Source organism: Hemiscyllium ocellatum, chromosome 23 (assembly GCF_020745735.1).
Source record: "Hemiscyllium ocellatum isolate sHemOce1 chromosome 23, sHemOce1.pat.X.cur, whole genome shotgun sequence".
NCBI lineage: Eukaryota > Metazoa > Chordata > Chondrichthyes > Orectolobiformes > Hemiscylliidae > Hemiscyllium > Hemiscyllium ocellatum.
This window is the reverse complement of record NC_083423.1, coordinates 12,213,680-12,240,470: the sequence shown is the minus strand read 5'-3', so window position 1 is coordinate 12,240,470 and position 26,791 is coordinate 12,213,680. Positions and strand designations below refer to the sequence as shown.

The 26,791-nt window shown below is 40.9% G+C and overlaps 1 protein-coding gene across 3 annotated transcripts in view; it reads right to left on the bottom strand.

The window, feature by feature from the left end:
- Nucleotides 1-18,380: 18,380 nt before the first annotated feature.
- Nucleotides 18,381-26,791, bottom strand: part of net1 (neuroepithelial cell transforming 1) — a 156,148-nt gene continuing 147,737 nt past the window's right edge. For all 3 annotated transcript variants that reach the window (XM_060842688.1, XM_060842689.1, XM_060842690.1), the window contains 8 exons: nucleotides 25,394-25,564; nucleotides 24,761-24,823; nucleotides 23,920-24,016; nucleotides 23,510-23,586; nucleotides 22,712-22,969; nucleotides 20,563-20,733; nucleotides 20,200-20,386; nucleotides 18,381-19,798 (listed from right to left, as the gene is read on the bottom strand). In XM_060842688.1, coding sequence (XP_060698671.1) covers nucleotides 19,365-19,798; nucleotides 20,200-20,386; nucleotides 20,563-20,733; nucleotides 22,712-22,969; nucleotides 23,510-23,586; nucleotides 23,920-24,016; nucleotides 24,761-24,823; nucleotides 25,394-25,564 — 1,458 coding nt within the window. In that variant the 3' untranslated portion in view covers nucleotides 18,381-19,364. The remainder of the gene's footprint in view (nucleotides 19,799-20,199; nucleotides 20,387-20,562; nucleotides 20,734-22,711; nucleotides 22,970-23,509; nucleotides 23,587-23,919; nucleotides 24,017-24,760; nucleotides 24,824-25,393; nucleotides 25,565-26,791) is intronic.

Sequence of the window (26,791 nt, the reverse complement as noted above, 5' to 3'; positions counted from 1 at the left end):
TAGCAAAATCTGCACAGCTGCAGTTAAAGGCACATAAAGTTCTTCAGGAACCAGAATACACCGGCATAAGATCATAGGCAAAGAACCACAGAGAGATAACATGCCCCTTTTTTTTCACTCAGGGTGTTATGAGAGGAATGGAATTCCGGAAAGGATGCAGGAAGCAGATTTAATAGCTGTTTAGAAAAGGAAATGGAGTTGAAACAGAAATATTTGATTTGATGTGGTTTGCTTATCTTGTATCTTGTTACAAAATTCAGTGAAGTGTGTTGTATGGGGTCACTGCTCTCTAATGCTACCTTGAAACCCAGAAAATGCAAACCAAAACATAGAATATAAAGGCAGATAAATGAAGAAATAAAGAAAAGATGTTCAGTTTTACAGTTGTTGTTGTTAAGTGCTCCACCATTGGCCATGAGCCTGGTAGCTGGGCATGAAATCCCTTTGCCCCATCGGCTGGAATGAAAGTTGCCAATCTTTGGCACTATCTTGCCTCCATCGATGCCCTTGTCACAATGAATCTTCACTGGAGCTTGCCAAAGCAAACGCCACCAATGTTCCCGGGACCAACCAGCCCAAACCCAACACTGCCATCAGGAATCTGCTTTGAGCCCACCTCACTGATGCAGCCTCTCCTCCCGGTTCTCATACTGGGCCCAAGCTCACCTCCTCTGCTGCCTCCATGAATCTGCACGGGATGCAGACACTGCCAGGAACCCAAACCCACCTCCGTCACTGCAGCTGTGAGTCAGCACTAGGACCGCCTCGTCAATGCAAACGCTGCTGTCCCCTCCAATGCCGCCCATCGCTACATGTCCGCACTGCTGGGCCTACTCACCACCACCGATGCTGTCACAGTGACGTAGCTCTTCAGCAAGAGGCAAATAAAATAAAATTGGAGGGAAAGAAATGAAAAGAGGAGTGCACGAACGATGGGCTTGAAGCCCTACCCCACTGCCATCTTAGCGGAAGTTGATATGGTGTAGCAGGGGAATTGAATTGAATTGAATTTATTGTCACGTGTACCAAGACACAGTGAAAAGCTTTGTCTTGTGAGCAATACAGGCAGGTCACAGAGTTAAGTAGCATAGATAGTAAATAATAGATAAACAGCAGCAAAAACCAAAACACAGGTACAGGCGAATGTTAAGAGTTTGTAAGTTCATTCAGTATTCTAACAACAGTAGGGTACAAACTGTTATGAAACTGGCTGGTGTGTGTGTTCAGGCTTTTGTACCTTCTCCCCGATGGTAGAGATTGTAGAAAAACATTGCCAGGGTGGGATGGATCTTTGAGAATGCTGGTGGCCTTTCCTTGACAGCGGGCCTGGTAGATGAATTCTATAGCTGGGAGGTTGGCTTTTGTGATTGTCTGGGCCGAGTTCCCCACTCTCTGTAACCGTCTCCGATCCTGAATGGTACAGTTACCATATCAGGTAGTGATACATCCAGACAGAACGCTCTTGATGGCACACCTATCAAAGTTGGCAACGGTATTCGCCCTTGGCAAGGGAGTGGGACTAAATGAATGGTTCTTTCTAATGGCCAGCACAGCAATGGGCTGAATGGTCTATTTCTACAAGACTCACTGATTCGATGAGCTGCAAGGATGAAGGTTAATCCTGAGGGGGGCAGAGGACTGCCAGCACCTCAGTCAAGCGTGGCACAGTGGTTAGCACTGCTGCCTCACAGCGCCAGGGACCTGGGTTCAATTCCCGCCTCAGGCGACTGACTGTATGGAGTTTGCACGTTCTCCCCGTGTCTGCGTGGGTTTCCTCCGGGTGCTCCGGTTTCCTCCCACAGTCCAAAGATGTGCGGGTTAGGTGAATTGGCCATGCTAAATTGCCCGTAGTGTTAGGTAAGGGGTATATGTAGGGGAATGGGTGGGTTGCGCTTCGGCAGGTTGGTGTGGACTTGTTGGGCCGAAGGGCCTGTTTCCACACTGTAAGTAATCTAATCAAAAGCAGTAATGCTCTATTCCAGAAGGGTCTGAGGCCTATTGCAAGGCCCAGCCGCTTTTAACACAGGGGTTCAGTTATCTTCAATCCCCTCTACAACTCAATGGCACTGAGGTCAACTTTAGCACATTGCATACTATGCCCACCAGGTCATAAATTGCTTCCTGATGTAATAACTGGGCTGACATATATCTTGAGGATCCATCAGCACTGCACGTGTCGTCACTCCCAGCAGAAACAGCTCCTTTGTCTGAAAAACTGGGACTCTCCAAGATGAGTGATTTTCATTCTAATCAAGTTTTGTAAACAGGTTTATGGAGCTGTGTAACTTTCAGGTGCTTATTCTGTCGATAACCTAGAGAAAGAGAGACAGACAGACGGAGTTTTTACCATAGTGGTTTGGACTATTAATCTGTGACTGATGACAAGTTCCACAATGGAACTCTGAGTTTACAAACATCTGCCTCAGTCATTAGATGTGGGATTGTTCAAAAAACCCAGCTGGTTCACTAATGTCCTTCCAAGGCTCCAATCACACAACCATGACCCATTCTTCCCCTCAGGAGGAACACTCAGCTAGAGATAGGTAACCAATGCTGATATTGCTTCCAATGCAAAAACTTAGCAATTCAATATTTATTATCAGACTGGAGAAACTTAGCAGGTCCGGCAGCATCTGTGGAGAGAGAAACAGAGTCAGTGTTTCAAGTCCGGTAGGACTCTTCTTCAGTCTGTGATCCTGGGTTGGGTGGGGTAAATAATGTGGAGTGTATTTATGAGATTACAGAGGCCTAACTGCCAAGGAGAAACCCAATATTTCACAAGACAGTGAGGATTCAAAGGCTAATCCTGAAAGTGCAACGGTTTATTGGGGACACATTGAAACCAAGAACTCGAGTGATTTGGCCTGTGTAAAAACAAGACACTTCAATAGCTAACAGTAAATTCCTCTGTGACGTTTTACAATTATAGAACATTGGATCTTTATAGGCTATACCAAAGATCACCTTCAGTGTATTAAATCAATGATTTATTTTGCTGGAATGTTTTATGCAATGATTAGATGATAGCATGTTCCTTTCCTTTGGCTCTGTCCTCAGCAGGGCCTTCTCAGGGTTTCCTGAAGTTTCTTACAGTCAAAGAACCATTTTTGAAAGGACAATGATTGTTATGGAGGAAATCCCAGCTCGGTTTGATCACAGGTAGCTCCACAAACAGCCAAATGAATTTGGTAATTTTGTAACTTTGATTTCGATTGCACGATGTGGGCTGACCATGACATCAGGAAAACCCCTGAAGCTTTCAATTCCTGCTGGATTTCCCCTTCTGCACCGAGAATCACAGTTCAAAAAGAATCCTGCCATTCACTTTCTCAATTGCTGGTCGGAATGGTATCTATGGATACCTCTTAACAAAGCAGATCACAGCCCAAGTGACTAATTAATACATTTGCACCTTTGATTAAACTGAACTGGATCTACAAGGTCAGACAGATGACGTACAGGGCAGATGGTCTCAGCCTCCTTACTTCAACAATCCTGGTGCTGTCAAGATTTAACTACACAGGCACTGTGTCAGAAGACCAAGCCTTTTTGGGCGTTACAGAAACATTTGATAGTCACGCATGAATCATTCTGACTTTGTCTCTGTACTTGCAGCCACTGGAATTGTAGCTATTCAGCTGAGTCCTGCAGACTTTCATTTTCACAACTAGATTGTGAAAGAACATTGCAGGCACAAAGATGAGAGTGCGCTTTAATGATTTGGAAGTGCCGGTGTTTGACTGGGTTGGACAAAGTTAAAAATCACACAATATCAGGTTGTAATCCAACAGGTTTAATTGGAAGCACTAGTTTTCAGTGTCGGTCCTTCGTTGGGTGGTGGATGAACCACCTAATGAAGGAGCAGCGCTCTGAAAGCTAGTGCTTCCAAATAAACCTCAAGAGTGTGGTGCTGGAAAAGCACAGCAGGTCAGGAAGCATCTGAGGAGCAGGAGAATCGACATTTCGGGCAAAAGCCCTTCATCAGGAATGAGGATGAAGGACTTTTTGCCCGAATCGTCAATTTTCCTGCTTGTCGGATGCTGCCTGACCTGCTGTGCTTTTCCAGCACCACACTCTTGACTCTAATCTCCAGCATCTGCAGTACTAACTTTCACCTTTCAAATAAACCTGTTGGACTATAATCTGGTGTTGCGTGATTTTTAACTGAGTGTGTTTTAAAGTTAAGTGTGTGTGTGTGTCCATGGTGCATTATTCCTTCATCTTTCATTTTAGCAAATATTTTAGCCAAGCTCAAATAATCAAAGCAAATGAGGAAAAATTGATCTTGGAAGTGAATGGCTTGTTAAAGGGCCAAAGTAATTGAAATGTTTGGGAAGTATGTATACATCAAACACAGTACAATGGCTCAACTCATCTATCATCACACAGAAACATTTCTGTGTTGTTTATCAAGATTTGTTTACTTTTCATTGTGATTTCTGAAGCACAAATCTTGTACAGTTAACAGTATTGTTTAATGTAACCATTAATAACCTCAAATGAACAAACTTGATCTCTAAATCTGTCACCAACTCATTGCCTTTGCCTTGGAACTTCCAAAGGGATGAGTAAGTTCCTTAGTGACTTTCACAGTTGTAGAATCTTAGAGATTTCAGGCTGTGTCAAAGATCAACTTGATCACCTGCGTTGCATTAAATATTCCAGCAAATGAAATCAATGACGAAGTGACTGCACTGCTTTCATTTGGTTACCTCTCAGCAGCTTATTCTCGAGATGTCCTCAAGTTCCTGACAACCAACAAAAAAATGTTAAAATGCAGCAACTGTTGCTCTGTAGAAAGCTATTCTAATGGTGGCTGTATACCTACTGTTGATTGCCATAAAACTCCATCTGGTTCACTTTGCTTGCTACACGTGTTCTTCCTTACATAAAAATAATGATTGTTCTTCAAAATTACTTCATAAGACATCCCACATCCTTTACAACCAAAGATCATACGAAGTGTATACGGAACACGTTCGCTCTACTCTAGAAATTAATTTGATAAAATCAATCAGCCTTTCATCATAATACAAAAACCAGAAGACTATAAGATACAGGAACAGAATAAGGCCATTCAGCCCATCAAATCTGCTCCACACTCATTCTCTTGCCTTCTTCCAGTAACCCTTGATCCCCTTACTAATTAAGCACCTATCTCTGAGAACAAAAAAATGCTGGGGGTTACAGCGGGTCACCAGCTTCAGCTCTGATGAAGAGTCATCTCAACTCGAACCAATAGCTTGCTTTCTCGCCATCGATCCTGCCTGATCTGCTGTGATCGCCAACATTTTTTGTTATCAGTTCAGATTCCAGCATCTATAGTGACCCTGCTCCTGCTTATTCATCTCTGTCCTAAATACACTTGGCCTCCACAGCCATCTGTGGCAATGCGTTCCACAGATTTACCACCTTCATAAAATGTGTTCCTACACTCCACATGATGCATGCCTGTGACTCAGGGTGTATTGCTTGACTCATGGCATTTGATTACAAATTGCAAAACATTATCTACATTATCCATGGGCCCTGGTCTTTTGAAGGAAAACTTGAAAGTGACTCAGGATGAAGGCTTTGTAAAGAAAAGGCAATGAGAAACATGAAAGCAGGAGAGCAGCACAGAGGCTTTGTGTCAGTCAATGCTCAGCTGCAATTGAGATTTAGTGAAGCTCATTAAACTTCTTAATCTTTAAAAAACGACGTTTTTAATTTATTCTTGGAGAAGCCAGTGCCAGAGTAAATAATTACACTTTATAGCTAGCACTCCTACACTTCATAATGCCTGCCAAAGCAGACCGTGCCCCAATGATTCAATCAGGAAAGGTTTCGCGCCTCCGTGTACATTGAGTCTCAACGTATAATTAGCATTGGCAGCAACATATGGTGAGCCCAGTATTACATTCTTACCTAATCATAAAGCATAAAGTTCCTCAGGGCATAAACTGGATTCAACTTGTCGTAAGGCACCAGCAAAAGTAGGCGAGACTTTTTATTCACTCATGGGACGTGGGCTCTGCTGGGCGGGCCAGTGTTAATTGTCAATTTTTGTTGCCTTGGAGAAGATGATGGTGAACTATTGCAGTCCATGTGCTATAGGTAGACCGCCCCAATGCAATTAGGGCGCGAATTCCAGGATTTTGATCCAGAGATAATGAAAGGTTATGTCCCTGAATGTGGTGAAGCATTTAGTGAGTAATCTCTGTATTTTAGTATATGGGAAAATGTTTGAGGTTCTTATGGCTGGTCTTCCAATTCCTTGACCCTCTCTCGTCCTTTCTAGAATCCCTGGTACTCTCAGTGTCATTGTCCTCATTCCTGAGGCATAGACAGGCCAACACATCAAGAGGCTATTCATCTGGTGTGAGTCCAGCTGTGTGAATGTCAGTCGTCAGTTGCCAATCACTCAGCTGCATACACGACAATGAGGTGAATATTCCAGTACAGTGCTTTCCTTAAGTTACATCATTAGAAAGAACTACAAAAACAGGAAAACTTTCTCACAAGAAATATAAAACCAATATTCATTTTTTTAAAAAAAACCCTGAAGGCTGCTGAGTGTGGGATGAACTCAGTTGGTTCTTTAAACTGGTACTTCTCAACCCCCTTCACTGGAAGGACTTCTTTTCAAACCAATTAGTGATCGTGGACCAATCCATCTACATTAGGGCAAATGTCACTGGGAAAATTTTGGTCTGGGCACCATTCTTTGATTCTATGTACAATTTAGATATTTTAAGAATATCTCCAGACTTGAATATGGCCAATGGGCTGAGAAATGGCAGATGGAGTTAATTTAGACAAACGCGAGGTGCTGCTTTTTGGGAAGACAAATCTTAGCAGGACGTAGCCACTTAATGGTAAGATCTTAGGAAGTGTTGCTGAAAAAAAGAGACCTTGGAGTGCTAGTTCATAGCTCCTTGAAAGTGGAGTCGTAGATAGATAGGATAGTGAAGAAGGCATTTGGTATGCTTTCCTTTCCTGGTCAGAGTATTGAGTTACAGGAGTTGGGAGGTCATGTTGTGGCTGTCCAGGACATTGGTTAGGCCACCTTTGGAATATTATTTGCAATTCTGGTCTCCTTCCTATTGGAAAGATGTTGTGAAACTTGAAAAAATTCAGAAAAGATTACAAGTATGTTGCCAGGGTTGGAGGATTTGAGCTATAGGGAGAGGTTGAATAGGCCGGGGCTGTTTCACTTGGAGCTTCAGAGGCTGAGGGGTGACCTTATAGAGGTTTACAAAATCATGAGGGGCAAGGATATGATAAATAGACAAGGTTTCTTGCCTGAGGTGGGGGAGTCCAGAACTAAAGGGCATAGGTAAAGGGTGAGAGGGGAAAGATGTAACAGCGACCTAAGGTGCAACTTTTTCATGCAGAGGGTGGTACATGTATGGAATGAGCTGCCAGAGGAAGTGGTGGAGGCTGATACAATTGCAACATTTAAAAGGCATCTGGATGGGTATATGAATAGGAAGGGTTTGGAGGGATATGGGCCAAGTGCTGGTGGGTGGGACTAGATTGGTTGGGATATCTGGTCGGCATAGACGAGTTGGACTGAAGGGTCTGTTTCGTGCTGTACATTTCTATGACTCTATAGCTGAACCAGCCTGCCATCGTAAGCCTTGGTAACAGCAGGTCTATCTGGCAATCTTGGTGCTGTTCTACATTCATTCCTATCCTGGGTCAGACAGTTAGCACACTTGAACCTCTGCTTCCAGCCCCACATCACATTCACATAACCTTATGGACCTTTGGAAAGAAGTTTGCGAATCGCCAGGCTTCTCTGAACTCCAATTTTGAAACTTGATGCCTATTCCTGGTAACATCTATGGGTGAAACAAAAAAAAATCCAAAGAACTACAGGTGCTGGAAATCAGAAACAAAAAGAGAAATTGCTGAAAAAACTCAGCATGTCTGGCAACATCTGTGGAGAGAAATCAGAATTAACGTTTCAGGTCCAGTGATCCTTCTTCAGAACTTGTTTAGCAATTTCTAATCTACCTGTGACTTTTTCTCCACACAATTAAATTTTAACTTCCTTCTGAAGTGGCCTGGAAGTCCATTCAGTTTGATACATCCTTCAAGAGAACAGTAAAAAAACCATCTGAAACAGAGGCTGTGAGAAAGAACAGGCCAGTGGGATTAAATTTGGATTGAACTAAGAAGGAATCTGCACAGTCACAATAGTCCCCTTTTTCACCGTGAACCGTCATAATTGTACATCCCCAGGCAGCTTCTTTGGCCTGAATTGGGTATAATGGTAAATTGTACCTTTTACACAATCTACAGTCTACACATCAACCGTGCTTGTTATTATAGCAAATGGATCATAATTAGTATAATTTACTTTAAAAAGTGATGGGTCTCCACATTTTAAATATTTCATTTATAGATAAGTAAAAAAAAAGTCACCGCACAGTTATCATTTTCAATCAAGAGACAGATCAGTTTCAAACCATTAAAAAAGGGCTCAGTTAAAGGCGCTGTAGTTCTAACTCTTACTGCTCCTGTTTCATGAATTGCTTTCCTTCACAATGCTCATAAATTAATACTGTGTTAAAGTTAATGGCTATGCCCTTTATGCCTGTAAAAACAAATGAGTTAAATTGCAAAATATATCCAATCATCAACCTTCATTTCCTCCAGAAATATTCATCCCTAAGGTATTTGCTCCCGGTTAACTTTGAACATATTGTCAGCTTCTCAAGGGCAATCCGGGATGAGCCATAAATGCTAGCCAGTCTGGTTACACCCAAATCCATTAACAAATTTATATTCACAGGACACTGTAGGGTGTACAGCCAGGCTTCCCTGGACCTTTCCAACAAGTTCTTGTGACTTGGAGAAAAGTATGCCTGTGGGATAAGTGTGGCTTGATATTTATACTTCCAGAACTATAAGTGATTGAGTAACATCATGCTCACTGTAAAGTTTGAATCCTATTTTCAGCATTGATGGGATGGAAAACAGGTATTAGTTGTTTTAATTTATAGATACACCTAAGCTATTCATGGACAGAACACTATCCACAATGTTGAACAAAGTTGCAATATTTATGAAACATCACTGGAGGAAGTCTTATGGAAAAAAATGCATATTACACAATGCTAATGCAATTTAAGAGTTCTAAATATGTTCAAAGGTTCACTATCAGGCAGTCATCACATTCCCGTTAAGGTGAGGGTAGAGTTGCCATGGTCCGACCCGACCATCAGGGACAGGGACCTGGTGGTGGTTTAACCTGAGGGTCACCATGCCTCAGGTAAGGGTTGCAGTTATGGAAAGTTCTTCCTGAACTCAGCCAGTGCAGGAATTGAACCTATGCGGTTCACGTTACTCTACATCATAAACCAGCCATCCAACTAACTGAGCTAACCCAACTTCCTCACACACAAGATTATTCCACAGTTGTTAGTTGGTCATACCGTCGAGAGCCTATGAAGGAAGAGCTGTGTACTGTACTAATCTCCACTCGTGATTGCCTAAGGCAGCAAGGCTGGAGTGACAGTGGCAGAAGGGTTAGGGAGAAACAGTGGAGGAATTCAGATTGATTATGGTATCCTGAGGGAAGGAAAGGTAGCCAGCCAGGTTCTTAATTCCAAAAACTAAACATTCATTTTAAATGCAAGTATACACGGCAAAGACAGGATTCAGCTTGCCTGCAATGTTCTCTAGTAAAATAGATGACAAACAAACTGCCCAAACCTGTAGATTAAGAATATTAATTGGACAGTCTTCAAGAGGTTCCTTCCTGCGGAATTGTACTGCACAATCAATGCCTGAGGTAACTTGGAAGATGTGGAAAAAGTGCTGAATGTTGTATCCTGTGATGCAGCTTCTGAACAGGTGACTCTGAATTTCTGAATTAGGTTTAAAGTTTTCACCAAAATTGGGAAGCATGGCAGTTGTCACTAAACTTGAACCCAGAGGCCTCATTCGTTTTAGACAAGAAAAACATGCACTACTTCCTATTCTGGGAGGGAACTGTTCTCTTCATTTCAACCGTCCCAGTCAATTTCCTCACTACAGGTGTAAAAACATCATAAAATCCTTTATTCTGCAACCTGGAAAAACACATACTGATAGATGCATTAGTGTTGGACTGCTCTGAACAAATTTAATTCCAAAATTAAACATAAGCAACTTTATGAGAAGAAAATTAACTATCCCTTTTCAATGAATACATTTATGAAGGAGTAAGAGATTTCCATAGATAATGATGTAACAAAGAGAGTGCAACAACATCTAATATAATGTCCAGAGCAGAATAGGTGGCCCTACCAGGTACGTGAATAACAAAACTTACAGCTCAGAAGTGGGTAATTCAGCCCTATTGATCAATACTGATGGTTATACACCACAGTCATCACCCCTCGTCTCCCTCCATCCCATCACGTACACACATAACTGCCTACATTATCTAATCAACATATCCCTTCTCTCCTTCATGCGTTTATTGTTTGTATTAGCTACATTGTCATATGAAGTTCCATAATACCTCAGTGGATATATTTTATTCCAATTCGGTTTGGGTCTGTCGTCGCAGCAGCTAAAGTTCGATGTGAACTCAACTGTCATGGGCTGTTATTAAAGGTGTTTAAATCCAAATTCTTGTGAACATTTAAGTGGGACACTTGTGGCAAGCTCATATCCATTTTTAGAAGGAATATCTACCAATAAAATCTCATGTCGCCCCTCTAAAAAATATGAAATCTTTTGCTCCTCCAGCAGATTGGTTTTCATCAGTTAAAACAACAAGTTTGTGCTGACATCTCAGACACAGTACTTAGTCTGTATTTATTCTGAGGGAGTGAATGTTTTTTTAAAAACTGCTCAGGAAAAAGGAGGCACTCAGAGTTTTATGGACCTTTTAACATTTGAAAATAACACTGCCAAGTCACAGGCACCATTGGGAAGGACTGCATAATTAATCATTTTTGTCAGCTTATTTACTGTTGGCTGATCTAAGAGGTAGCTTAGTATCTTAATGTTTTGCGTAGCTGTAGAACTTACATGCTCAGTTCTTTTAAAACTGCCCAGCGCAACAAACTGATTTTACTTGATGGCCTACAAATGGATAGTTATTCAATAAGTGAGCAGAGCCATCGTTTGCTGATTTGTGCTTAAGAATTTTCCTTTCCTCCCAGCCCTCCTTCAAACTCTGGAAGATTTTAACCCTCTTTAGCCCACGATCATATTGGCCCAGTTGCAACTTGGGAAACAGGATCTGATGGGATCCTCAAATCATTTTTTTAGTCGGAATATGGCTGTTCACTGTGCTTAGCTGCAAGAAATCAAGGTGACCAATTTTTAAAAGTAACTGAGTTATATTGAGATGAACTCAAACAATTCTGAACAGAGTGTAGGTTTAGAATGGAAACAATGAAAACTTTAAAATTGATTAGCAGCGAAAGTACAAGTCTTTTTCTCTACCCCTCATATCATTTGAGACCACACAGAGGAAGGATTTCAGTAAAACAGATGGTGCTTTAGCATTCATGGACTGTAACCCTAACTCTACAGAGAGAAAAAAACACTTTGTGGACAAATCCAGTTCTTGGGTAAATCACTTTGAACTGTTACAAGCCCCCCAGAATGCGACTAACTTTGTCTAACATTTCAAAGAATACAAATTGCATGCATTACAATTGATAACAGCTGGCTTACATCATACATGAGTGGTTAGAACAGAACTTGTTTGCAAAAATCTGCAGTTCTAATGTAACACAAGGTCAGTTATTTTCTCATAATATATGATCCAAGCATTTTATCGTTACTTGTGGCAACCTTTCCAGATAATACCATGGTCATGTAAACAATATTGGTGATAAAAGGAACTTCAGCAATACATAACAATTAGGATAAGGTAAGAGTCACTGAAGCAATTCAATTGCTCAGGAACAAAATCAGAAATTGCTGGGAAGACTCAGCTGGTCTGGTAGCATCTGTGGAGAGAAAGCAGAGTTAACAGAGTTCAGCTTGATGTGACATGAAATCCTTCAGAATTCATTGAAGCTAGGAAAAGGCTGATATACAGTATATGCTGAAGGTTTGGGGGGTGGGGTGGGTTTACGGAGTAAATGATCAGTGGAGATGGAGAGAGAGTGAGCAACAGTTCAGCAAACAAAGAAATGGGTAAAGCTCAGCTTGGGAGAATTAATAGCTGCGTAATAGGGCCCATTGCTATAGACAATGGATTGGTTGTGGTTGCAGCTCAGGCGTGTGGGGGGTTGGGTAAGGACATGGGAAGAAGGTGCTCAGGCCCCTAAGGTTATTAAACTTGACATAGAGCCCTGAAGGCTGCAGGGTTTCCAGGTAGAAATTGAGATGTTGTTTTTCCAGCTTCTGCTGAGATTCCCTGGAGCACCGCAGCAAGCCTGAAACAGAAATGTTGACCAGGGAACACTGGTGTGTTGAAGTGACAAGCAGATGGAAGGTTTGGGTCATTTTGACACACAAAATAGGCATGCTGCAAAGCAGTCCCCCAGTTTGCATTTTGTCTCCCCCTGCAAAGCAGTTCACACAGAGCAACAAATAAAATGGTCTAGGTGAAATGAAATGGCTGCTTCTCCTGGAAGGTTTGCCTGGGACCTTGGATGGATTAGAGGAAGTAAGCAGATAGGCATTACACTTTCTGCATTTGCAGGAAAAGGTGAAGCAAGGCTGTGGGAAAGTAGTGAGAGTGGATCAAATTGTCCCAGAAGGCCAACAAGGGAGGGAGTGACTCTGGTGGTACCATCCTGCTGGAGGTCATAGAGATGTACAGCATAGAAACAGACACTTTGATCCAAATATCCGAATCTGAACTAGTCCCATGAACCAGCATTGACCCATATCCCTCCAAACGCTTCCTATTCATATACTCATCCAGATGGCTTTTCAATGTTGTCATTGTACCAGTCATTTCCTCTGGCAGCTCATTCCATACATGCATTAGCCAGTGAGGACAAAATTGCCCCTTAGGTGCCTTCTGTATCTTTCCTCTCTCATCCTAAACTGATGCCCTCTAGTTCTGGACTCCCCCATCCCGGGGAAAATGCCTTTTTATCTACCCTATCCATGCCCCTCATGATTTTGTAAACCTCTAAGGTCACCCCTCAGCCTCCGACACGAAGGGAAAAATAGCCCCAGCCTGTTCAGCATCTTCCTGTAGCTCAAATCCTCCAAACCTGGCAACACTCTTGTAAAAGTTGAAAGGGTTCAGTAAAGATTTACAACATCGTTCCTTAAGCAGGGAGACTAGAACAGCATGCAGTATTTCAATAGTGGCCTGCCAATGTCCTCTGCAGCCACATGGCCTCTCAATTCCTATACTAAGTGGACTGAACAAACATACCAAATACCTTAAATTATTCTATCTACCTGCGACTCCATTTAAGGAAAGTGTGAACTTGCACTCCAAGGTCTCTTAGTGTCGTGGGGAGTGTTGCTGAACTACCATTAACTGTATAAATCCTGCCCTGATTTGCCTTTTCAAAATGCAGTAACTTTTACCTCAGTTAAACTCCATCTGCCACAGCTCAACCCACTGGCCCATTGATCAATTGAATTGAATTTATTGTCACATGTACCAAGGCACATTGTCTTGTGGGCAATACAGGCAGATCACAGTTAAATAGCATAGATAAGATCAAGATCCCATTGTACTGAACGGAAGTGGGTACTGCCAATGTCGGAGATCAGAGTCAAGATTAGTGGTGCTGGAAGAGCGCAAGTCAGTCAGCATCTGAGGAACAGGGGAAATAAAATGACGTTTCAGGCAAAAGCTTTCATCCGTTCCTGATGAAAGGCTTTTGCCCAAAATGTCAATTTTTCCTGCTTCTAGGATGCCGTCTGACCTGCTGTGCTTTTCCAGCTCCACTCTAATCTTGACTCCCATTGTACTGAGGTAACCTTCTTTGCCATCCACTACACCTCCAATTTTGGTGCCATCAGCAAATTTATCAACTATACTTGCTACACTCACATCTAAAATCATTTATATAAAAATGACAAAAAAACACAAACTGACTCAGCACCGATCCTTGTAGCACACCACTGGTCACTGGCCTCTAGCCTGAAAAGCATCCCTCCGCCAACACCAACCTGGTCTATTTTTGGGCTAGTTCTGTCTCCAAATGGCTAGTTCTCCCTGTATTGCATGTGATCTAAGATTGCTAACCAGTCTATCATGAGGAACCTTGTCAAATACCTTACTGATGTGCGTAGATCATGTTCACTACCCTGCTCTCAATCCTCTTTGCTACTACTTCAAAACAAAATCAAGTTCGTGAGACAATTTCCCACACAAAGCCACGTTGACTATTCCTGATCAGTCCTTGCCTTTCCAAATACATGTAAATCTTGTCCATTCAGACTCCCTCCAAAACAACTTTCACACCACTGATACAAGAAGCAGAAATGACAGCTAATGATCCCTCTCCCATCTATTTCGGTATATACGCCAACCTTTTCCTAATCAATTGCAACATTACTAGACCAGAAATGTTAACTCCACTTTCTCTCCACAGATGCTGCCAGACCTGAGCTTTTGCAATAACTTTTTTGTTTCAAATTTCTGGCATCTGCAGCTCTGCTGTCTTTGTTATTCAATTGTTCCCAGTTATATTTATTTTAAAAACAACTTTTTGCAATCATTCATCTCTTAAAACTGACTTACTAGCCTTCAGTTCAAAAACAGTCTTTTGCCAGGTTCAAATCCATACTGCAACTTTACGAAAAGTTAAATTTCAACTATTCCCCAACTAGGTTCCTGACATAAATGAAGATACTTTTATTGGATAAAATCTTTGAATTGCCTATAAATGTTCTTATAAATGCAGTCCCTCATATTTGCCCCAAGTAGTATTTTAAATACAAGGGAAGTCACACGTTCAGTTCTAGTACTGAAGTGTCAGCATCAAGTGCTTCCCAACTCAGGTTACAGAATAATGGAAGCCAAGCAATGCAGCCTCTTTCATCTCCCAACAAGTGAGATGAAAGAACAGTAGGTTTAAGGTTGTAGAAATTTCAGACAATTAAAAGGCATCAAACTCAAAATAAAAGTAACACACCTTTGTTAGTATGTGAAGACATTTTTATAATGAGACTGAATCCCAGTATGTAACATCAACTGAGAAGAGACCTAACGAGCTACTTAGAAGTCCGACATTGGATACTATTTAAATAAGTGCACCAAATCGGAAAGAACATGGGGTGAGAATTACTAGAAAATTGAAGAAGTGTAATTAGGTGTTAATTTCATTAACATACTGAAGGGTTTTTTTTTGCACTGCAGACTGCCATAGCTCATGATTTATTATACTGTGAAGGAACATGGATAAGTTAGTTGGATTGCAAATAGGACAAAGTGAGGACTGCAGATGCTGGAGATCAGAGCTGAAAATGTGTTGCTGGAAAAGTTCAGCAGGTCAGGCAGCATCCAAGGAGCAGGAGAATCGATGTTTCAGGCATTAGCCCTTCTTCAGGAATGAGGAAAGTGTGCCAAGCAGGCTAAGATAAAAGGTAAGGAGGGATTTGGGGAAGGGGCATTGGGAAAGCAATAGGTGGAAGGAGGTTAAGGTGAGGGTGATAGGCCGGAGTGGGGTGGGGGCGGAGAGGTCAGGAAGAAGATTGCAGGTTAGGAAGGTGGTGCTGAGTTCGAGAGTTGGGATTGAGATCAGGTGGGTGGGGGAGGGGAAAGGAAATGAAGAAACTGGAGAAATCTGAGATCATCCCTAGGCAGAAGATGAGGCGCTCTTCCGCTACATCGATGACTGTATCAGCGCTGCTCATGCTCCCACGAGGGGGTTGAACAGTACATCCACTTTACTAACACCTTCCACCCCGACCTCAAATTTACCTGGACCGTCTCAGACTCCTCCCTCCCCTTCCAAGACCTCTCCATTTCTATCTCGGATGACAGAATCAACACGGACATTTACTATAAACCGACCGACTCCCACAGCTACCTAGACTACACCACCTCCCACCCTGCCCCCTGTAAAAACGCCATCCCATATTCCCAATTCCTTCATCTCTGCCGCATCTACTTCCAGGAGGACCAGTTCCAATACCAAACAACCCAGATGGCCTCCTTCTTCAAAGACCGCAATTCCCCCCCCCCCCTCAGACGTGATCGACGATGCTCTCCACCACATCATCTCCACTGCCTGCTCTGCTGCCCTTGAGCCCCGCCCCTCCAATCGCCACCAGGTCAGAACCCCACTGGTCCTCACCTACCACCCCACCAACCTCCAGATACATCGTATTATCTGTCGTCATTTCCGCCACCTTCAAACTGACCCCACCACCAGGAATATATTTCCCTCCCCTATCAGCGTTTTGAAAAGACCACTCCCTCTGTGACTCCCTCTTCAGGTCCATAACCTCCACGAACCCAACCTCCACTCCCGGCACCTTCCCCTGCAACCACAAGAAATGCAAAACTTGTGCCCACACCTCCCCCCTTATTTCCCCGCAAGGCCCCAAGGGATCTTTCCATATCCACCACAAATTCACCTGCACTTCCACACACGTCGTTGACTGCATCCGCTGCACCCGATGTGGCTTCTATACTGGGGAGGCTGGCCACCTACTTGCGGAACATTTCAGAGAACACCTCTGGGACACCCAGACCAACCAATCCAACCACCCAGTGGCTCAATACTTTAACTCCCCCTCCACCAAGGACATGCAGGTCCTTTTGACTCCTCCATTGCCAGACCATGGCAACTGGAGGAAGAGCGCCTCATCTTCTGCCAAGGAACCCTCCAACCACAAGGGATGAACTCATTTCTCCAGTTTCCTCATTTCCCCTCCCCCCAACTTGTCTCAGTCCCAACCCTCTAACTCAGCACCACCTTCATAACCTGCAATCTTCTTCCTGACCCCTCTGCCCCCAACCCCCACTCTGGCCTATTACCCTCACCTTAACTTCCTTCCACCTATCGCATTCCCAATGCCCCTCCCCCCCTTTTATCTTCACCTGCTTGGCACACACTCCTTATTCCGGAAGGGCTCCTGCCCGAAATATTGATTCTTCTGCTCTTTGGATGCTGCCTGACCTGCTGCGCTTTTCCAGCAATACATTTATACCCTTACCCTATTTGCAATCAAATTTTCATTGCAAACAGTAACTTTTATTTGTACATTTATAATATTTTGCAAATACAGCAGGATAAGATAGACAAGAAGCCACAAAAACATTATGAAGCTTCAAATGGTAGAACAGCACCCAATGCTGCCAAATTAAGTTCAAGGGAGAATTTGTACTTGTGGCAGTGTTCCTATATTTAGACCCGAAGACGGGGGTTCAGGTCCCACCTGCTAGAGGTATGCTGAGGCACCTTATTGGGAAGGTACTAGTATTTGGACTAGTCTCGGAGGTGAAAGAAACTGGGATTGTTGAGTTTCAGAGCACAGAAGGTGGATGCAGATAAGTTCCAAAAACTGTATTAAAAAAAAGGCTTTGCATGGCAAATCAATATCAAATCAAATCGATCCAATCACATGGATTGGATTTCGTAACCCCAAATCTACCCCACACAAAACATGCAGACAAAACTTCGTGTTAGCAATGAAACCACTACTAGTTTCAAATGAGTGGGCTTAGAAATTGAAGCCTTCTTTCTGAAAAAAAAATCAGTTTAACATGCTCAGTAGTCTGACTCTCCTGAATGAAAGTTATTGTTGCCTGCAGCACTCTGGACCGACAGGAAAAGCTCTGGGTGTGTTATGACAGCTAAGAAAAACTGACCTGAAAAAAAGGTGGAAGAGCCTGCCACCTGGATTTCTTCCATCAGATGAAGGTTTACTTTCTGAAAGTGGTCAATTGACAACTTGACAATTTTTTTGAACATTGTGAATAAAAATTCAGAGATCGGTGGGGCCTTTAACTTTGTAGCCTTGGCCAAGTTCTTATTCACAGCATTGTTCCTGTTCCAGACTGCAGAATAGGCATGAAGCCCCTCCTGTGGGCTTTTCCACCAAGCAGAATTTCTTCTTCTAATTCATAGACAGTCGAGGGGGAAGCGAGCAAGCAGCTTACTCATTTTCCATGTCACCACCTTCATCCTGCCAGAAAACAAGATCCAGACCATTTACTGTCCTCCCCACAGGTGCTATTTGACCCAGTTTTTACAGCATTGTCAGATCTATTTCACTTGGAGTCTGCAGTGTTTTTGTTTTGCTTCATGATAAAAACTGAGGTGTAAAACATTCTCACCGAACTGTCATTTACCTTTAGGTACAGCATTCCCTCATATGCTGCCAGATGTGTCAAATATTTCCAGTCTTGTTTAAAACTGGTGATTTCCAGTTTGAAGTGTTCTCCCACAAAAATCAAAAACACCAGCTATTACCAGGGAGTGTAAACTGCAAAAATCACACTGGTCAAACAATTATTAGGTTAGAATTTTCCAGTTTTTATTGTACATTGGAGGCAAAATTTGTACAGAGAAATGCCCATCTTTAATACTTTTCACATGTACCACCTTTCCTTGTGTATTATACACAGTTATAACCACATATCAGACTCCTCCTTCAGCACTCACTTCCACAACATACTTGTGCCACTTTAGGTTGCAATATATTTCTCTCCCATACACAATACCAAGGCTGTTTAAGCCGTAGCCACTTGTGCACTCTCTCCTCGTTAAATTACTGATTAGTCTAGCTAAATCAGCTTTTCTTTCCTTAAAATTCCATTAAATGCTCGTTCTTCTCTACCTTCCTGCAACTTTCCATTATCCATCAACATCTGCTTCTTTGGTAATTCTCAGTAGTCAGGAGCACAAAACACTTTACACACTTACATTAACAAAGATCTTGTGCAAGATCATACAGTAGGTGAGTAGTCAACACAATCACAGGAATGGCTCAGACTGAATTGCACAACACCTAGAAATTGACTTGACAAAATTTTTGCTGATCTTAAAAATTGCATACAATTTAAGTATTTTATGTCTGAATTGTTAAGTAATTTTTCCCCAAGTATATGTCAGATCTCAAATTTCCCTGGTTAATTACAAAATAAAAAATCTTATAAACTACATAGAAATAAACTTAAATGCCTACAAGAAATACGGACGACAGAAGGGAATGTACTATACAAAAATATTAAGACCATAGATGCCATTGACAAAACGGCAACAAATGAGGCTTTAACCTAATTCTGCTGCAGTGAATAACCCAGTAATTTAAAAATCACTACTGAATTATTGCCACTTTGTAAAAGGATCAGTTGTTCAGCAAAGCTGACTTTGTTTAATAGCTGCCATAAAACATACAAAAACAAAACAAGATTAGCAATTTAATCCTGCTGCTACACCACAGTACACTGTACAGAAGTATAAATAAAGTCTTTTCCTGAACGAGAAACATGTTTACACTAATGTTTCTGTTCTCTTTGTCATTTTTTCTTGCTGTTCAACTGTTTCAATGCTTTGTTTCGATAAACAATCACAATGCTCGACCACTTCTTTCTCTATGCTATTGCGCAGGTTGTTCGGCTCAGAATCACTTGTGTCCATGTTGGAGCCGGTTTCTGATCCACTATCTGCCATTTCTGTAACTTCGGAAAAGGTGGGTGACTGCACTTCTGTGTGATCAGTTGGTTGGGGTGAGATCTGCTCAGATTCTTCATTCAACTCGAAAAGCTCCTTGTGGTCTACCGGACAAGGTGACATCTGGTAGAGGGACATGGCATTTCGTAGGCAATTCATCCACTGTTGTTTGTTGTAAATATCATTGGCCTGGAGCGTGTGAGACGACTGTCCTTGCACAGAATGTCGGAAACGAACTTTGAAGATGTTTTTAGCTGTAAGCAAAAATATTGGATGAGAACAGTTCGTAGATAAAAGGCCAGCTTAATGATATTCATTAATATCTTCTTTACATAAGAAATTGAGCAAACCAGATATCTATCTCTACTTCACAAGTAGACAGTATAGACAAATTGACCCAAATGCATTCATTTAATAGAAATCTACAGCAGCAATACTAGACAATAGCAAGATACTCTTTAAAAAAAAACAATATTACCAATGCAAACCAAGTGTTTCAACAAAGCCAGTAAACAAAACTATCTTGAATTGCAATTAATTGACAAGTTATTTGCCAAAATTTCTGGCATTAAATTAAACAAAATTACCCTGCAGCTCTAAATCAGCAATTCATGCAGCTGCTAACACCCTCCATTCCAATTAAGCTTGGCCTCACCTTTGTCAGAATTGCCAAAGGCTCCTCTGAAAGAACCTCCCATTTTGGTATCTCCATCTTGAAGATCTTCCAGTAGAAGATCTTGAATTGGGATTGGCTGACGGTACACTTGGTAACACTGGCGGTCATTCCGAGACACTGGACGAGTCAGGACTAGGATTTCTTGGAACAGAAAGACGTATAGTTTCTAGAAAGGTAAAAAACGGCAAAGTGATTACACATTTTGAATAAGAGATCCTTCATTAGAATATTTAGTTAATAAAATCATACTAAAAAGATGATACACTTGGACATATTGATCAGTTTCTGTTCTGTTGTATAGATATAAATATAAAATAATAAAACAAACTGAGGTAAACTTACTGTTCCTCGATTGTTTCGCAACTCTCCGTGGCAAAGTAGTACTTTGCTGCTTTCAATTCGAGCATCTTTCTGTCGATCCTCCAGATAGTCCAGTTTGTCAATGTAGTATTGACAGTCAGACTCTCCTTTTCTCACATTGATGTCTGATAAAACTCCCTGAATAATGGAAATCTGGAAAACAATTTCTGAAGATCAGCAAATGCATTAAAATGAACAACCAGTTATTAATAAACAAATAACGCTAGAGAAAGCTAGGTCTGGCTGATTGACTCTTCAGAGCAGAAAGATGTTGGAAAACATTTGCTTTTGACTCGAGGCAGAGGACAAACAAGGGGGCAGATGGTGTACAGGCCCAAGGGGAAAAAAAACTAGTGGTGACAGAAAATGTAAAATGGGTTTAAATTGAAAAGGTGCATGGGACAACAAGAACAAAACATGCAGTCAAGTTTCTGGAATTCAATAGAGACCAAGGCTGTAAATTGAGAATTAGTGGTTCCTCAAGGTTGCGTCTGGTTTCATTTGAACACGTTGCATGCCCAAGGCAATTCTGACTGACAGAATGGAGGTAATCTGCATTTGATCGCACCAGTCTAAAGAAAACTACACCAAACAATCACTACGGTAAACTAGATTGATTAGTACAAATAAAACACTGCTTCAACAACAGGGTATGTTTGGGACCATGGATGGTGGTGAAGGAGGTGTTGAATAGGCAAATGTTACATCTTCTGCAATTGCATTTACTGAAATGATTTACAACTATTTGGATTACTCTTTAGTGGAGGAATTTAACAAACTATGACGCTATATGCATGCAAAGTGAAAAACATTCAACCCTGTATTTAGTGTAAAGCTCTTACACCGGTCATTCACTCCTAGCATTTCCACATGAACTTGCAACCAAAATGTTGTCTGTAGGCACATGGATGCACAGCACCCAAAACGTGAAGACTGTGCAAAGTGATCCATGAAAGTCTCAAAAGTGGTTCATTTAAGATATTGCACATGCACGCACACAAGAGAAGCTCTCTACTCTTTAGTAGATCATAGCTGCAGAGTGTAACATACGTACAAACACTTACGGAAATGCTTTCAGGAGAAAAGCCATTGGAAAGCTAAAAATAGGAATCTAAAATTTATAAACACTGTGCTGAATGCAAAGGTGGTAGAATATTAAAAACTGGAGAAACTCAGCTAGTCTGGTAGCATGAGGAGAGAGAAACAGTTAACTTTTCAGATGCAGGGACCCTTCTTGAGATCTGAAGGAGGGTCACTGGACATTAACTCTGCTTTGACTCCACAGATGCTGCCAGATCTGCTGACTTTTGCCAGTAACTTTGGTTTTTGTTTTTGGACTTGCAACTTCTGCAGTTCATTGTTTTGGTGATGGAATATCAAGTGTACTTTTAACCCACATTATAAAAAGGAATTATATTATACAGAGGGTAAGCTGACGACACATCATTGATTGCTCAAAAGAAAAAGGATTATTTTTCAGCAGAGGGCCTAAATCATTTTCTAAACAAGAGGTTCCAGGAGTAAGAAAAAAAGATAGAATTAAGTAATAATTTGTTAGACGGTCAATGGAACATTCACAAGGGGGTTTTAAAATCAAGTCGCTAATATATTCTTCAAAATGCAAAGCGGGTACATTTTCATTCATCCTCTGTAATTTTAATATTTTTGAAGTCAACAGATCCTATAGTGCTGTAATTTTAATAATCTGATCTACAGAATGTCAAAGCATGATTTCCATTTAAAGTAAATACAGTACAACCTCGATTATCCAGATGTCAATTATCCAAATCTTTGATTATCCGAACAAGATCAAGGTCCCGGGAAAACGATTAGGCAACTCAGCATTCAGTTATTGGTCAAACGGCACTATGGAGTGTATTGCCAGATAACCAAGAAATCATCGGCACTCAAATTACCACTTGTTTACAACAGATCAGTTATCAGCTAAACTACATTATGGCGTGCATTGCTGGATAACCAGCACTCAAATTACCACTTGTTTTCGATCAGATCAATTATGTGAACAATCAGTTATCCAAACAAAATACTCCCTGCCTGTCTCATTCAGATAATCAAGGTTCTACTGTAATCCTCAGTGACAATATAGCTTTTATCCAGTATAGGCACTCACCGCATCTTCCAGGCTCTTTTGATCCAAGTGATCAGTAGGTGTATGTCGCAAGATCTCCTTTAACAGCAGGGGGTACTTGACCAACCGGCTGCGAGGAATGTCCAGGAAACTCCAAAGGTCCAGTTTCCTGCTAAAGGGTGACTCTAGACAACGCTGAAGGAAATCCTGTACTCTCTTGTCCTGCTTCTTTTGATCCAAGAGTGCTTTTGCTGCCAGTTGATTACTGCAGTACTCCTTGTATTCATCTAGCCGTGGTAACTGGATAGAAAGTGTAATGCAAAGTTATTTCATTTCATTTGAAGAGTCAAGTTATTTTATTAAAAAATTCTAGAAACAAATATCAATTAAATCACAAGCTGTAATGTTCTGGATAACTGAACGAGGGAAATCAACATGCAGGAAAAAGTAGCCCTAGGTATTCACAAGCTATTTCAGGCAATGGAACGTTTGCCACCCCATAAGATTCAGAAAAATTGTTCTGATATGGATATGAAATCCAAGTGGAGGCCTTTCCTTTTAACTAAACTTGGTCATTTTCAAGTGAATTCAGAATTACATATTTAGACAGTACTAGCATTGACTTGAATGCATAGTACCTGGTAACGGATTTTCATTTTTTTTAAACAAAGGCTTTCAGCAACAGCTGCTTGTTTCAGTGCCATCCTGTATCATTAACCAAGGTCAGCTTTTGCTACAGAAGCAACATCAGGTAAGTTTGATAATGATTATTAAAGTCAAGTGTAAAGCCTTTGATAATTCCAGAAAAAGCAGTTTTTTTTCTGATATAAAGCAACTCACCCAGCTAACAAGAATTTGACCAACTTGTTCCACTGTCCCATCTTGTTTTGTAGTTTTTGTAAGCTTGGTCAGCAGATCTGGAAGAAAACAAATACATTTGATTGTCAGCAGCTTCGATCATAATCAACTTGGAGATTTAAAAAATCTCAAGTAAAAAAAAGGAAAATGTATGCATTACATGTAACTAACTTCAAAACACAAGATTCAAAGTCAATACATCACAATAGCATTTAATATTTGAATAACTGAGGCAGTACAAGATTTGGTAGCAAGAGTTAATAATTGCAAATTAGTTATGATTTGCATACTTAGCATACAAATACGATGCTCATTGAAAGATTGGACTTAAGACATGCAATTCTATTTAACATTATGAATTATAACAATTCCTTCATAAAAGCAATATTCACCTTCATGCAAAGGGATATAAGAATCAAGAGCTCCAAATATCTTGGTCAATTCTTCTTCAGTCATAATTGACAACTTCAGCATAGGATCATGATAAGCCTGAATACAAACAGATATAAATGACAATTTTTATAATCATTTCTTAAGTAGGTTTTAAACTACAAAAGCAGCATGAATCCCAATGCTCATACCACTGGATTGATCAATTTTAAAAGAAAATAAGACTGGCATTCTTAAAATGACCCAAAATTAGCACTGCTACACTGATTTTAAAACTTTGCTACAAAAAGCAGTTATGAAGTCTTCGAGGCAGAGGGTGGTCATGCAATAACCTAGTAATCCAAATCCAAGCTATGGGCACAAGGTTCTAAACCCACCACAGCAGTTGGTGGAATTTAAAATTCCATTGATAATTCCAAAATGGAAAAAACTAGCATTAGTTCTGACCATGAAACTATCAATTTTAAAACCCCATTTGGCACACTAATGTTCCTTGGGAAGGAAATCTGTGTTCCTTAAATCTAGCCTACGCAAGACTCTAGATCCACGGCGATGTTGCTGATTTTTAATTACCCTCACATCACCCAGTAAGCCAAAGACAATTTGGAATGAGCACAAGTGCTGGTCTGGTTACTGACGCTAACATCCCATGAAATAAGAAACAAAACTTACTGTTTATTAATCATTTCATTATACCAGCGTCTTCAGCTGGCATGCCTCTCAGGATTATACATTTATCCAAAAGAGGACTTCAGGAGTTAACTCCTACAAGGAATAGTTTAAAATACTGCCAAATAATGATTGTTATTTTTAAGTATTGCATGCCTTCACTAGAATACTGACCTTTCTTGCTAATTTTAGGTCTTCAATTAGGTCCTGTTCCCCTCGAACCAGTTCAAATATAGCCTGGAAAACAAAAAGCAAATCTTGATGACATATACTTGGCATGAAGCAAATGCAAAAAATAGTATGTTACCATGATCATTTTAAAAAATAAGTTTATTGGCCCAAGATTATTTCTCTTTTAAATTTAACTGTGCCCATTTTTGTATTATTTTAGTCTTGAAATCCAATGCTCATTACAGGGTGCAGCTGGTCAGAATTTAATCTGCACTAGAGTGCAGGATTAACATGTGGAAACAGTTGTGTTTGATGTTAAGTCTAACTGGATATCAATGTAAATTAACTGCCCTGAGAACAAACAATTGTGGATTTTGGAAGTAGTAATATCACTGGTAGGCCAAATTAAATAAATGATGGATCTACATGGCTAAATATAGCCTCTACAATTCTTAAAATAATGCCAACATGGAAAAATGAATACACTAACATTTCAGCTTTCTTCAAGAAGTCCACAATTTAAAATATTTTTCTCCCAAAAATATTTTTCTTCAAAACAGCTTTGATGTTTTCTTGATATATTTTGCCCTTATATATAAAATGCCCTGAAAACTTTCTACTTCATGTATTTTATACCTCTTGCCGCTTAATTTCCTTTGAAGAAAAATTCTTCTTTGTACTCATATCAAGAGTCTCAGACCACAATTTGCTATTGTGCCTTTTAGGTGGAGTTGGGGCTGAGGTTTTACTGCATAGCTTTTGAGAGCAACCTGGTGATTTGTTGTCACTGCGGAACGTTATGGATCTCTGTAGATAGAAAATCAGGGCTGTTAGCATTCCAAAAACAAGGCAATAAAGCATTTTTTTTAGATTACTTACAGTGTGGAAACAGGCCCTTCGGCCCAACAAGTCCACACTGACCCGAAGCGCCACCCACCCATACCCCTACATTTACCCCTTACTTAACACTACGGGCAATTTAGCATGGCCAATTCACCTGACCCACACATCTTTGTGACTGTGGGAGGAAACCGGAGCACCCGGAGGAAACCCACGCAGACACGGGGAGAATGTGCAAACTCCACACAGACAGTCGCCTGAGGCAGGAATTGAACCCAGGCCCCTGGCGCTGTGAGGCAGCAGTGCTAACCACTGTGCCACCGTGCCAAATCAGATTTAAGATAGCTTTAAAACACTAACGTTGGTCTTAAAAAGAAAAATGTCTTTGTGGACGGTTTACTTTGAAATGGTGTATCTTTGGTTTCACGCAAGGGGAATCTAACACTAACACCCAGTAATATACAGAAAAGCTGATAAGATGGCACATACTCATGTGGACTAGTTGCTTATTATATTTTCTTTTTCATCTAAACTAGGTAGATGTTCAGGAGCTCCCTCCAAACCAACAAGATTTACACAGTGATCAAGACTTTCTCCAAATCAAACGTGTCAGACTTCACTATGGCTCAACCACACTGCACTAGCATGCTGATTCCTATAGCTTATTTTGGTTAAATTGCAGCTGATCATAAAAGTCAACTTTGACTTTTAGCCAGCAAAACAGGTCAAACTTCATTGAAGGTAAAAACAATGATTACAGATGCTGGAAACCAGATTCTGGATCAGTGGTGCTAGAAGAGCACAGCAGTTCAGGCAGCATCCAACGAGCAGCGAAATTGAAGTCTATACAATATAGACAAGAGTGTACCAAGTTTGTTTTGATACAAGGATAAATTAACTGAAAAGTTATTTAGGATTTCACGTACATACTATAAAGCTGAACAAAAACTCAACACAATGATCTTTAAACCTGAACTGTAGTTAAAATATTTTAGCAGCCTCAAGGTGACCAAAGCCAAGTTTGTACTGAGAAATTTCCTCATCAGTAAATATCCTTCCAAGGGGGAAGGAAAAGAGGAGAACAAGGTTGACAAAGATGACCTTGCTGTTAATCAAATCAAAACATTTCTCAAATGGTGCTTTTGACAGAACTGTTTTGACAATGTCAGACAGTATTAAACTGCTGATAACACT